The sequence below is a fragment of the Nannobrachium achirus genome (genome assembly GCF_963921795.1).
Source record: "Nannobrachium achirus genome assembly, chromosome: 19".
Taxonomy (NCBI): Eukaryota; Metazoa; Chordata; class Actinopteri; order Myctophiformes; family Myctophidae; genus Nannobrachium; species Nannobrachium achirus.
In genome coordinates this window covers 35,050,721-35,064,392 of record NC_137826.1, presented here as the reverse complement: position 1 = coordinate 35,064,392, position 13,672 = coordinate 35,050,721, and the positions used below count along the sequence as shown (strand labels likewise).

Below are 13,672 nucleotides of genomic sequence, written 5' to 3'. Positions count from 1 at the left end.
TGCCAACTTCACACAGGTACAGAACCATTGGCATGAACATGTTCTTACTGTAGGCTAGATTTAAACACATAACCCAGTCTACACATTTCTATGCATAAGCTACGCTTTAATCAAAATTTGTATCAATGTTTGATGACTTGTGTAGTTGAGAGTAGTGATCATTTCTGAATTTGTTTCAATTTAATACACAAATGTCCACAAGTTCCAAGTCACACAATGGTAAAAATGCATACTACTCTGCCACCACAACAAGTTTAAAGCAGACCTAAAACCATGGCTTCACACAAATTCCAGTTGGCCTTAGCCAAATGTGTTCCCCGGCTAGGTTTAAGTTATCAACATTAGGGCACTCGGTTGGCACCTTTTAAAACGTTAAAATTGATTAACTGCATATTTTTAAAATAACTTTTTTGTACCGTTTGCATTGTGGTCCATGTGAACATTAACAAACAAGCCCTTGACTTTTTTGTGACTACTGCAAACCAACAATTGTTTAACCCCCTAATAATTCTGAATGCTTTTCTAGAGGGACATTATATGTATATGACATTAACACAAAAACATAGCCAGAGTACAGAGAGCCCATTTATTGATTTTCATACATTTTACAACTGCACAAACCTTCACAGAGTACCCCATCAGTTATTTGGAACAAAACTGATAAGTGAACTGACAAAACACTCAGTCAGACAGACGGACATTAAAAGAGGAATGGGATTAAAGCAAGGCGCCTAAATCTCTAAGTGCTTTCTTCTGTGGTCAAATACAAAGACATATACACAGCAACCTAAGGACTTTCGGTTATGTGAGCTTATTCGGTTATGTGAGCTTATTCTGTTACGAGCTTTGTGGCAGCAGTGGTTTCCAGTGCCAGTAGATTGTGCGCAAGAGAGCAGGGTGGGTTGTTACTGGGTAATGACGCCACAGGGTTGCTACTGCGTAATGCCGATGACGCCACAGGCCATACGTCCGCCGGCGTTGCCCGTCTTCAGACTCTCATCGTTGCCTCCTTTTCCCAGGTCATCAGCCTTCTCATGGATCTACAGAGAGAATGATGCCAGTGAACACAGTGTCTGGGGGGGTCAGACGGTCGGACACGCTATCTCAATACAACAGACTATACAAATGTCCTACCACTGTACATTTTAAAAATCATGAATTCCACACACCAAAGCAAAAGACAATCATTGAAATAGCTTTATAGTCGGGGGATATCTTTAGAAATAGTGTCAAATCCTGGAATAAATTCCTTACCAAAAAAATTCTTCACCAATGTGTTTGTAAAGGTGTCTAGTAACACATCTCACAAAGACTGAAATTCAGTTTCCCCTAGGAAAATCTTTGACAGCTAGGGTAATTCTGGGTCTCATTCACTCACTATACACTAATATAGGGGAAAAATCACTCCCAAAAAATATGCTTTAAGTGGGATGTGAAGGGTCTAACTAGGTGTTTTTAATTATTCTGAATCCATTGCAAGCATTTGTTTTGCACCAAAAACATTCCTTGGGCTAGAAATGGACCCCCATACCACTGTGAAAAGTGATTTTATGGGCTGTTTTTAGCCCAATGAATGTTTTTGTGTGCAAAACAAATGCTTGCAATGGATTCAGAATAATTAAAAACACCTAGTTAGACCCCTCACATCCCACTTAAAGCATATTTTTTGGGAGTGATTTTTTCCCCTATGGTATAGTGTATAGTGAGTGAATGAGACCCAGAATTACCCTAGCTGTCAAAGATTTTCCTAGGGAAACTGAATTTCAGTCTTTGTGAGATGTGTTACGACTTACGAGACACCTTTACAAACACATTGGTGAAGAAATGGTTTGGTAAGGAATTTATTCCAGGACTTTTTAAGATATCCCCCGACTATTAGATACTATAACATTCAGTCAATTTAATACGTTTTTTGCTGCAAGTGGTAGCCAGCAACACCTTCTGGACGGCATGGGAAGAACAGTCCTGTGTCTGACGGAGCGGCAGGACGGCAAAATAAAGAATATGCATGCGTTGTATTCAAAGAAATCTCAGAGGTCAAGTTTGAGCCCACACCCCCAAACAATACTTTGCATCACAAAAAATAAATATAAATACTGAAAAAGTGTCATAATTGAATAGGCCAGAGTGTTAAAGTAATACTAAACAAATGTGCTCCTCGGAGAAGAGGTCTCCACCATGTACGATTTGTGTTACGTTTCGATTAAGTTTGAACAAAATCTGTAAGGACCAAGTTCAGTGAGACTGGTGAAGGCAAAGACAGAACCGTGGTCCCAGGATGACACCCCAAGAAGACCGGCTCCTCACCCTTGCTTCACTGAGGGGAACCATAGGCTTTCTTCCATACAGGCAAGATTTGCACAATGGTACTTGCCTGGCTCCAGCCCATAGACCCGCCCACTCTCTGAGCGGACTGCTTCTCTTGGTCTGGCGTTGTGTAATGAACCTAAAGTTTCTTCGGTATCAGGCAGTACACCAGGCCAATGAAATCAATATACGTCGGAGGAGGGGGTGGGTCTAACGAGACAAGCAAATCAGGGACCCATTCAAGCCTTGAACCAATTTGAGGAAGTGTTGCGGTTTACAGACACTCGGAGGAGGTTTACAGGGCTCGGAGGAGGAGAGGAAAGACTGACTGATAGACTGCATCCAGTCTGATTCCTATGTTAATTCCTGCTGTTAACACTCGGCTGTTATTTTTAATCTTTGATATGTTAATAGTTCCCCGTCTGAAAAGGCCGTCAGCCGATGTGAATGGCGTTTGATCAATATGCGACCCGAGCACTCATTCTCGAATGTACGCACGTCGCATGCACAGGCAGGTCTGTGTACTTTTAAAAGTTTGTTTTTGTATTTAAGAACAATAGTACAGTATGTAGGCAATCACTCTGCTGTGCGGACTCACACACAGCCAAACAACCACAACCCCTCCCACCAATCCCCTCCCCTTTGAAATCGCTTACAATGGAGACAATGTCAGACTCAAGCTCCAGCGCTACAGGCTACAATCGTACCACAGACAGATCCCTGTTTTTAGTTCCAAGACCCATGCTCAGGTGCCAGTCACACACCTGTGATTGGGGGCAATCTTTTGGGGTGTTACCCAGTGTGATCTGGTATGAGAGTGACGACACTTGCTTTGACTCCCGACCCATCGTAAGAATGGAATCTCAATCTTTGAGAGAACAAGCAGCCAGAACAAAGCATGACGTGACTCTTGTTCTATGGCTCTGATGCTACGCATACCACATTTATTGGTGTTGCTCATTCCACAATCCTTACAAGTTATAACTTGTGGTAAAGGACGGTAAACAATGATTACCAATTGGTATTATTGCAGGAGAGAAAGTGCTCCCAAAGTTTTGTAGGAGTTTATTTAGCTTGAACCACTCATTAAAGAGTAAAGACATTAATAATACAAGTAAGACACCTTAAGGGCGAGAAGCGACTGCAGAGCGCGGGGAAACAGACTTTAAAAAATCACACCCGTGTGAAGTGAGCGGTGGTTGTGGAGGCTGCGCAACAGCATTACTGGGTGGGTGCAGCGGGGGTTGCAGTACTTATGGGTCTGCTGCTCTAAATATCTCTTGACTGAGTGTGTGTGTGTGTTAGGGTTGTTCGATGTGGCCTAAAAATAAAATCTCGATTTATTTCTCAGAAAAGTCGATTTTCGATTACGATTTCCATTTTTTGGTAAAAGAATAATACATTGTTTCAACTATGTTGTTTTCATTTAAAAAATGCAAGGAAATTATTTTTTTTAATTATCGTTTTATTTGTTTTATTTTTTTACATAGCCAAATAGCAAAATGTAATAAAACAATAATACTAATAATAATAACTTTAGTTGCGCAACAATCACATACAGAAGTTAACTTAGTTAACTTAGTGTTTCCTTATCAATAGTGAGTGACAAAACAGCCAAAACAAGCCAGCTCTTGGAGGCTGGTGAAACGGGTGAAAAAATAGCTAAGGCCGCCCCTGCACTGCTCATGCACGGAGATGTTGATTGATTGTAAACGGAGGCGAAGCGCTTTGCTTCCTGAGTCTCCCGACGCAAAATTAACACAGTGATAGGGACAGTAGGACTACAGTAGGTGGGTAACACAGCATAATAAGCTTCTTTCAAACTACAACAATAAGTAAGTTTACCAGCTCAGCAGCGTTTGTTCTGTTTGCTGCCTGTACCAGCGCGAGTGAGCGCAGTGCTGTGGTGAGCTCTGCCACAGCACACAGTCTGACGTGCGCTGCATGTGCATCAAAGAAATTACACATCAGAGAGAAATCAGTATTAATTTGGTGTCGGACCTTGTCGTCCTGCTTTAGGAGGACCGGGCTGTGTACGTTTTGCCCCTTGCAAGGCTCCAATGAGTAAGAATTACCCTAATTAAAGTGAAACTCGATTTGACGATTTCTTATTTTTTAAATCGTGTGTGTGTGTGCGCGCCCTCATTGCTACCCGTGTGTGTGTGTGTGTGTGTGTGTGTGTGTGTGTGTGTGTGTGTGAGAGAGAGAGAGAGAGAGAGAGAGAGTGTTGTCTGCCTGCCCTGCTCAATAGCACCCCTCCTTTAACGTGTGTGTGTGTGTGTGTGTGTGTGGTAGGTATGGCAGGCGACAGACATACACGGCCGGCCAGCCAGCCAGCCAGTAACATCTTGAAAGCGAATCACAGGAGCGGCGGGACCACCGCTCAAAAATAGCTAATTTGACTATTAAGACTTACCTAGGAGCGGACATTAATTGACGTTAAATATTGCGTACAGGCGAGCATAATTGAAAATAATGGAGCAGAGTAGAAAGAACTGAGAGGAGAATAATGTTTGTTTGACAACACAAGCAAAGGCTCTTCAAAGCACACATCATGAGGAGGAAAAGGGCAGAGGAGATCTGTACACTTTTAGACACTACCAAACTGATCAGAGTTTCAGGTGTGCTGGACATCAATTGAGCTCATCTACCAAAACGTAACTGGCTTAACACTAATTACAGGTGTAGTTACAGCAAGCGCCTGAAGGAGGTGTAAAGAGCATAATTTCTGAAGGGCACACAATGTTTGCCATGACACAATCAGTTCATGCCTCATGGTTCATAATTAAACTTTTTGCCATCAGTGTGGAGCAGCGCAAACGAGACAGATTGTGTGTGTGTATGTGCCATTACAGGCAAGCATTACAGTGTGACAGGCAAGAGTAACAGCATGACAGGCAAGAGTCTGACACAACTGCTGAAGGTTTTCACACTAACTGCGGTCGCAATCATACAAAACAATGCGCAATTGATTTGATTTATTCAACCAGTGTAAGATAAACACCATACACAGGCAAGAGTCTGACACAACTGCTGAAGGTTTTCACACTAACTGCGGTCGCAATCATACAAAACAATGCGCAATTGATTTGATTTATTCAACCAGTGTAAGATAAACACCAATACAGAGAATGACAGAGGTAGAAACAGGTCCTTACCACCATAGTTCTGCCGATGATGGATAGCGGTCCATTTAGAGTAAGCATCTTGTCTGTGATGTCGATTTTAGCTACGTTATCATCACCTGCAGTGACATTTCCCAGGTCTCCTACATGCCTGTGTGAACCAAGACAAAAACAAAGGAACCGTTTTCTTGCATGACAAGTCTGGGTTAACACTTGAAAACAAACTTTGAACCCCGATCTAGGGAGAACCGAATGGCAAAACAGACATGAATTTATCAGCATCTGCCATTTTAAGACTGATTAAATTCCAATAGTTTGGATATTTTACCTCATTTCGCCATCTCAAATCAATAAAGGTTATAGAGTGGGCACAACACTTAGATGTGAGCCCCATGTCAAAATGTACCTGTCTTTATCAGTAGGACCTGCGTGAGTCTTGTTGTGGGGGTTGAAGTGAGGACCTGCACTGATGCACCCTGGGAAAGTAAAGTTGAAATATCATCCGGGTTGGCATTTTTCAGAATTGGAAGCTTCGTTTTGGAATCATGAAAGCTAACCAAACCACACAATGAAACTGACAAAATGCTTACCATTGGTGTTATCCCCAAAAGCATGGACGTGGAAACCATGTAACCCGGGAGCAAGACCCGAGATCTGTCCAGTCAACTTCACAGGGGCAGAATCACTCTGTACATAAAGATGAGAACAGGGGAAAAAACTATTATATACACCATTTTGTAAAGTGCATGCTGAAAAGGTTCCTTTCTCATAAAACAAATGTCACAGGGAGTCACATCATTATAAGTATATAAATATGTTTCAAAGATCAGGGGCAATGGACTGGTCTTAGAAGGTTTCAGTGCCTATGATCTTGACTAAATAAAAACTCTTAAAAGACTCTTAACTCTTAACTATGCTAGATGTTTAAGTCGTGACTTTTGACAATTTGTTCCAAAGCCTAAGGCCCTGATGGGAAAGAAAGAACATTACGCTTATTTAATTAGCAATGAACAGACGTATGACTACAACAGAGAGCAGACAGAATCAAATCCTTGACAGAAAACAGGGTTTCATCTGTCCCAGTCAGCAAGATAATAGGCTATTTAAGCAGAGACGTTGTGGACGACGGCTACAGCGAACGGAAATGAATCGGTGCTCGATGTATAAACCTCGCTGCCGTAGCAGTCAGTTCTACAACGGCAGAAGGCACCTCTTCACGTAGCGCTCACAACGTCGAGATCAGCTGATTGATTTTACTACTGTGGACGCATTTTTTGCATGATCTCGGCTTATAATTACACTGTATTGTTATTACTGCTTTTCTCCTTTCTTGTGAAGCAATCGTGATGTTTGTTCTTTACATGTGAAGCACTTTGAGCAGCAGTCTCTGTATGAAAGTTGCTGCTATATAAATAAAGTGTGTTATTATTAGTATTATTGTTAGGCCTATCATTATATTATCAGGGATAAATGAATTTACTAACTGTGCGAAAGTAAGATAGGCTACACTTTTCCACACAGCATGTTGAATGAATAAGCTCTGCCGCGAGCTGTCCCCATCTAGCTCAGTCGGCCAACTCAAAGACTAGAACAGGATTTCTCAGCCCCTACGAGGCATCAACTTCAGTCACAATAAACTAAACCACTTCGCTACTCACCTATCCAAAGGTCGCTTTTCGTTGTTGAACGTCTATTCTCCGCGATGGGCAACCTAACAGCACCAAACCCACTCTGTAAAATACATTATTTTTGTCATGAAATAAAACGCACCCACTTCGAACCACCGCAGACACAACCCAGGAAAAAGCGGCGGTTGAGTTGGATGCGTTTTATTTCATGCCAAAAATAATGTATTTTACAGAGTGGGTGGGGTGCTGAGAGGTTGCCCACCGCGGAGAATAGAATTTCAACAACGCAAAACTACCTTTGGTTTGGTGAATAGTGAAGTAGTTTAGTTTATATTGATTGAAGTTGAGCCCTCGTAGGGGTACAGAAATCCTGGTCTAGTCTTAGAGCCCGCCGCCTGTCATAGGGAGCTGACGCTTTGGACCAGAGCTGTGTGTGCCACTGACACACGCATCATCGTAGCGCACACGCACACACACACACACACACACTGTATATGCGATCAGCAGGCATCTTTTTCACCGGCTCGTTATAGGCTGATGCGCGATGGAGTGTTGTCTTTGTTTCTGTCCGTATTTATGTTCAACACGTGTGGCATAGACACGTCACCATGAGAACCACAGCTGTCAGTGGAAGGGGTGTTTTACCACCGCCAGGCGGTGGCGTTGTGTATGGTTGGTTCCGTCGCCGCCGGCTGTGAGCTTAACGGTTTGGACCGCAACGGCGATTACGTCATAGCAGCCGTAGTCCCGCCTCACGTCGCCGTATCAGAAAGGCGCCACTTAAATAGCCTAATGTTCAGCTGTTCAGCAGTACAACAGTAGAGAAACCAGACCCCCCCCACACACCCACACACCCGTGTTAAAACACAGCAAGATGACCCCAATCCCCATGTTGTGAAAACGAATTTACATCCAATACTGTCTGATAATAGCTGAACTTAGGTTTACTAAATATACTATGTAGGCTTAGATGAAATATTGAGAAACTAAAAACCCCTTCAACAACAATAGCAAGCAACAAAAGTGCCACGACAACCAAAACAGTTTAATGGTTAAATAAATCTGCTTTATGATTGGGCATACCAATATTGCACTTCAGTTTCCACTCCGGTTTATTTTGGCACATTCATGCTACATAACACTCAACCCATTGTCGTTGAAGTCAACTGAACAGTGTCAGTGTCACATGCTTGTGACACTGCAAAAGGCAGGGTATTATCTTTTTTGCTCCCTTGGGTCTGTCAATGAACAGTTAATCTCGGGTACCGCTGGTTGCTGAAACTTTGCATGTTTAACTGCAGAGAGGCCAAGGAAGAACCTCCAGCCCAAAAGCTTGTGCCATTGTGAGAAGTTTTTTTTTTTTTTACAAGTGAGGGTCTGGCCAGGCCAGGCTAAAGGTTCATACCAGCGAATTAGCGAAGCGATGCAAATAAACAACCCGAAAATGGGAATATTCCGCCTGCAAACTTTTACGCGTTTGTCTCTATACACACCTACCGCGACTCGAATATGCATATAAAATTAAAAAATAATAAGTATGAACCTCCAACCCACATTTTTCACATTAACCCGTTATAGCGAGGGCATGAGGCTACTTCCGCAAAACACATTTTCTGCTACTACTCCTACAACGTATTCAGAATGGGTCGTTTTGCGCAAAATTGTTGTGAAACTTTGCACGCAAATTCCTACTATACTAGGCCAAAAAAAGTGGCACACTCAAATATGCCTCACAATGGCGTATGTATGGGTAGCCGGAGGCAACCTGGCCTGGCAGGGATCTGCGCTCCAAGGAGCACACTTGTATAGTTGACAGACATACATAATGTACACAAGAGTTAAATGAGACCAGAGGTTTTACCATCTCATATCCTACAAGCCGAGGCCGCTGTCAGGGCAAATACGTTTAGGAGAGGGACATTACAATGACTCAGCAAAACATACTCATTGTTTAAATGGGGATGTTTAACCCTCCCAAGTTTAAAAATAAAGCTGCAAGAAGTAACATTAGATAAGAGCAGCTCGTGCTTCATTAGTGTCCTTATCAGTCATATACGGTTCATATTATAGATAGAAGCTACTACAGCTTGGAAGCAGAAGTCCTTATCTTAAACTGCAGACCAGCATTCATTCAACTGAATCCGCCTTGTTTTACAATATTCTACTAAGAGCCTACACTACAAATTGTATTAGAGCACAGAGCAGAATATAACAAATGGACAATTGTGCATAGGAACATAACATGACAATTAGATATTCGATAATGGAAAATAACAAAAAACAGACGACGATAATGAGACCTAATATGTGGGGATGATAGGAGAACATGCTTGAGGAAGGGTGGGTGGGGGAGGGGTTGAGTTGACCATGGGGTTGACCATTGGTTCATAAGTTCATGTGAGCAATTACATTCTCTAGTAAACATTAGGAAATGACACGCAGACGCATTATAATAGCAAATTAGCTACATGTGATATAATCTATTTATGATGGTTAACTATGACATGGGGTTTTGTATTAATCTGATCAGGGATCAGGCTATGACGTTAGCTGGCAAGCTGATGTAACGTTACAGAAAGTAGATCATGCAACAGGCGATTTCAAAGTAGTATCTGTATCTGCATGTTTACGTTACGCGTCGTTAATAATTAATCAATCAATGATCAAGGTGCATGCCATGCGCAGCCTTGGCTGGCTTGTTTAAAAGGTGTCGAGTTTACATTTCTGTTATACATAGTAGATTACCTTGCTTTCAGCTAACGAGTAACGTTAATACAAACTGACCTAAATCGTCTGTATTTAAATAAGTGCATTCATTTTGCCTGATCGGTCGGTGCTATAATCCGTGGTCTTGTGCGTGGTTGTGACAGCCACGGCACGACGCACGGCCCCACACCGGACTGGAGAGTGGCGTCAGAAAGCGTGTTTGTTCAATTCGTGACATTGCTGGAGTTATTAGGAGAACAGAATAATTCACACATTACCTCCTGCTCGAAATACACTGTTCCGGTGACCTCTCCCGTTCCCTTCAACACGCACACTGCTTTCACCATGTTTGTTTCTGCAAAAAATCCTCACTTGACGCCCTGGTCTAAGTTTCTTCTATGGACGATGCCGGGCGAGGGAGAGAGAGACAACCAACCTATCTATCTGCTTGGTAGGCGGGGTTACTGCGCTTCTGTCCAATCAATACGACCAATACCAAGCAAGACGAGAACGGCGTCGGTAAGCGAGTATTCCTACGCGACGTTTTGATTGGCGTATGCACTTATTGTATGCGTTGGGTTTATGTTAGCTCCTTTCGGAACCCCTCACTCCACTGCTACGCAGCTCCGTAGCAGTGGAGTGAGGGGTTCCGAAAGGAGCTAGGTTTATGTGCTGTACTGAGTTGACCTCGGACATAGCAACGTTACATCAACTGTATAGATAACAAGATAAGCCTATATAACTACACATTTGTAAAAAAACTGTTCTCTCTTGTTGTTTGAGTAGGCCTACTACTATTTAAAATACACAAATTAGAAAAGGTGCAGCTATTTGTTTCAAAAAGCTTTACTTTACACCAGCAAGCTACCCTTGCCTAAACCCATGGTCTTTTGATTGATTGAGACTTTATTAGAAGTTTGCATAGGAAAAGGTACAGTTTCATGATGGGACAGTTCACTGGCACAAGGTCAACTAAAAGGAGATCCTAGAAAAGCACTTGGCTCATTTACACAGGAAACCATTGAAGTATCTCATATAACATTGAATGACAGACGGATAGAACACAGTACTATGCAGTAGATATAGTCAGAAAAAAGGGGAAAGGGGAAAGAATAATAATGACCATCAGAAAGCAGGGATAGTTATAGAAAGATGGTTGCACCACAGCAGCCAGATATCCAGATCATACATAATACTCAAATAACTCTGTATAGTGTTGGAAGGAGCCAAGGAGAACTCCTTAACACTATGTGCTAGAGTTAATACTCAACTATTGTCAAGCACTGCCAGGAATGGCATCCACATTTTTTGGAACTTAGCATGCGTATTTACGGTATTTGTTCTAACAATGGAGAGCATCTCATTGAGCCATCTCTTGAAACATGGAGAAGTTGGAGACTTCCAGATTAACAGTAGGCTATAGGTCTACATTTTTGGCAGCAACCATATCTGCCTTGTTGATAGGACTCCTATCAACCCTCAATCCTATCATAGGAGGGAAGGGCCTTGTCTCATCAGAGCAACCAAATGTTAAACAGCAATCTGGCTGAATATCACTTTCCAATTCATTATATCTCTCCAGAAATGTGTTATTACTTAGCTTTGTTTGTTTTTAATCGACACTTTCTTTGGCAACATAAACATATGTTTTCACATCATGCCAATAAAGTTCCAATGAATTGACTTCAATATTGTTATCCAACTATGTTGATGGTGTGCTCTAGTAGGCCCAGAGTAGAGGACTAGAACATTCATTTATCCCTGTCCACTTGCCCACACAGATGCCCGATCACTGTAAAAATCACACCCGTGTGAACTGAGCGGTGGTTTACCCACCAACCCTGTACTGTACTGTACATATTCTGTGTTCTATATCTATGAATTCTATGTGTTCTAGATCTATGAATTCTGTCCTTGGCCTGAAAACGTTGAAGACCCCTGAGCTAAGGTTTTCTCTTGCAATTTACTATTTGTACTAGGATTCAAACATCAGGGTAACTGAATTAAAAAAAAGTTTAAGAATCATTGATCGATGGCATAGATCAGGGGTGCCCACATTTTGACTTAATTGCAAGCTACTTTTAAAATGACCAGCTCAACATGATCCACCCACCCAAAACAAATGTACCTGGGTGGGGCTTTGGAATAGCAGTACTGGCGGTGTGTTACATCTAAAAACGCACTTGGAATGAAAAATGGTGGGGGATGAATTCTTCATCCCATTCTGTATGGAAGTGGTATGTTTTTGGGTTCTTTGTAAAGACTCTTGAAAACCAAGCATTGCATTGGGGAATTGGACTAGAAGCCATGAAGGGAGCTCAGCTGACAGGCCTTTCTTGATGCCAATCAATGAAGTCACCTTTATTCAAGTGACAGATGCCAAATTGAACAGATTTTGTTCATACATTTATACACATATATTTTTAAATTATACATTTTTAGGGACATGTCATGTGGTCTATCTGCACAGCCTATGTGATCTACTGGTAGCGGTCAGCGTAGCTGATTGTCCACAGCTGGGGCACTCCTGTCGAAGCGTGTGTTGTGTATTAGTGTGACGGACAGACATGAGCCGGACGTTTTCATACTAACTGCGACCTGACGGTCGTAAACAAACAGAAATTTTTAAAATGAAACAGATTTGGTACAAAAATAGTTTATTAAAAACAATTTACTATGGCTGAAGTATTGGACATGTCATGTTCAGGGCATTTGTATTAATCTTTTCTTTTTTTTTAACAAATCATACAAACATTTTGTTAGCCTTCTAAGTATGAGGGTTTAAAAAACAGTTAAAGCAAAGGAACTCTTACGCCAACGCTCCACTGCATCCATCGTCATCGTCAACACAGGGAATGATCCCTTTGTAATCAATGAAGGGTGCTCCATTGCCGACGTCGCGTTCGGTGGTGGCGTCCAACCTCAAAATTCGCCCTGGTTCATTTTTGGACACCGTCCGACGCTGATGCGACTCACTATAGGCTGCAGTGGAGCTTTGGCGTTAGTTTATCCTTCTGTGACAAATGGTTTCTCTCTTCGATAAACAAAAAGGCGGATTACACCTTGGAATTTCAAGTGATGAAAGCATATTTACAGCAGCGTGTCATAAGTTACACTTTCTTTCATCCTATTCAATGTGCACTTGGTTTCCGTTTAAAAAAAAAAAAGTAAAGAAAATAATCCAAGCATTGCCGTAGCTAGGCGAAGTAGGTCGTTATCCGATATGAAGTGGTTTAAACCAAGTAAGCCTTGCCGAACAATGTGGCCCATAGGGTAGGAGCCTATGTCCTGTTTGTAGTAAGTCTCGAGTTTAAACCAAGCTTACCAAACATTACATTAAGCACTGTGTCCATCAGAGAGATATCCTTTGTAAGTTCAATTCTGATATGGGGTTTGACTTTATTAATTTTTTAAGTGAATGATGTGTGTGGGTGGGGATGAATATATTCCAGCTTCATCAACCTGACGAACCCTTTAAACTATTCTGTGTACAGTGGCAAAAGAAACAACATCTTTGACATTATGTTTAATGTGGGTTGTTTTCCAATTATGCTGTGTGGTCATAAAAAAAAAAAAGAAAAAAAAAAGGAACTCATATTTGTTTGAAAAACATCTACAATACAATCTATTTTTGCGATATGGAGATCACCCTACATATTTATACGGTGTACATTTTGGAGTTGATTAAAAAGGTTTTGTATTTATTTAAAAAGATTTTAAAATGCTTCCCTTCAAAATAAATCATTCTACTTTATCGAAGACTGCAAAGGAAATGGTGCAATTTTGGCCATTTTTAAACAGTTTGGTTGGGTAGAGACAGAAAGAAACTACGCTTGGTAGCTTGCAGGGAAAAAAACAAGTTTTGCTCTGTATCACCATTAACTGTTTAGACGTGTCAGAATTGAC

The 13,672-nt window shown here is 41.7% G+C and overlaps 1 protein-coding gene across 1 annotated transcript; it reads right to left on the bottom strand.

Annotated features, from left to right (window-relative positions):
- Positions 1-567: 567 nt before the first annotated feature.
- Positions 568-10,201, bottom strand: sod1 (superoxide dismutase 1, soluble). The gene is made up of 5 exons (XM_080748887.1): positions 10,045-10,201; positions 6,023-6,119; positions 5,839-5,908; positions 5,466-5,583; positions 568-1,040 (listed from the first exon to the last, which is right to left on the bottom strand). Exons 1-5 carry the CDS (start codon positions 10,111-10,113, stop codon positions 933-935), a joined length of 462 nt encoding a protein of 153 aa, XP_080605013.1. The 5' UTR covers positions 10,114-10,201; the 3' UTR covers positions 568-932.
- Positions 10,202-13,672: the final 3,471 nt, after the last annotated feature.

What these genes read in the sequence shown, in the direction of transcription:
- sod1 (XM_080748887.1), bottom strand. Translation starts at nt 10,113, where the DNA reads ATGGTGAAAGCAGTGTGCGTGTTGAAGGGAACGGGAGAGGTCACCGGA. An exon ending in TTTTGGGGATAACACCAATG is followed by an intron (nt 5,909 to 6,022) that starts GTAAGCATTTTG and finishes TTACTTTCCCAG; the next exon opens with GGTGCATCAGTGCAGGTCCT. An exon ending in GGTCCTACTGATAAAGACAG is followed by an intron (nt 5,584 to 5,838) that starts GTACATTTTGAC and finishes TGGTTCACACAG; the next exon opens with GCATGTAGGAGACCTGGGAA.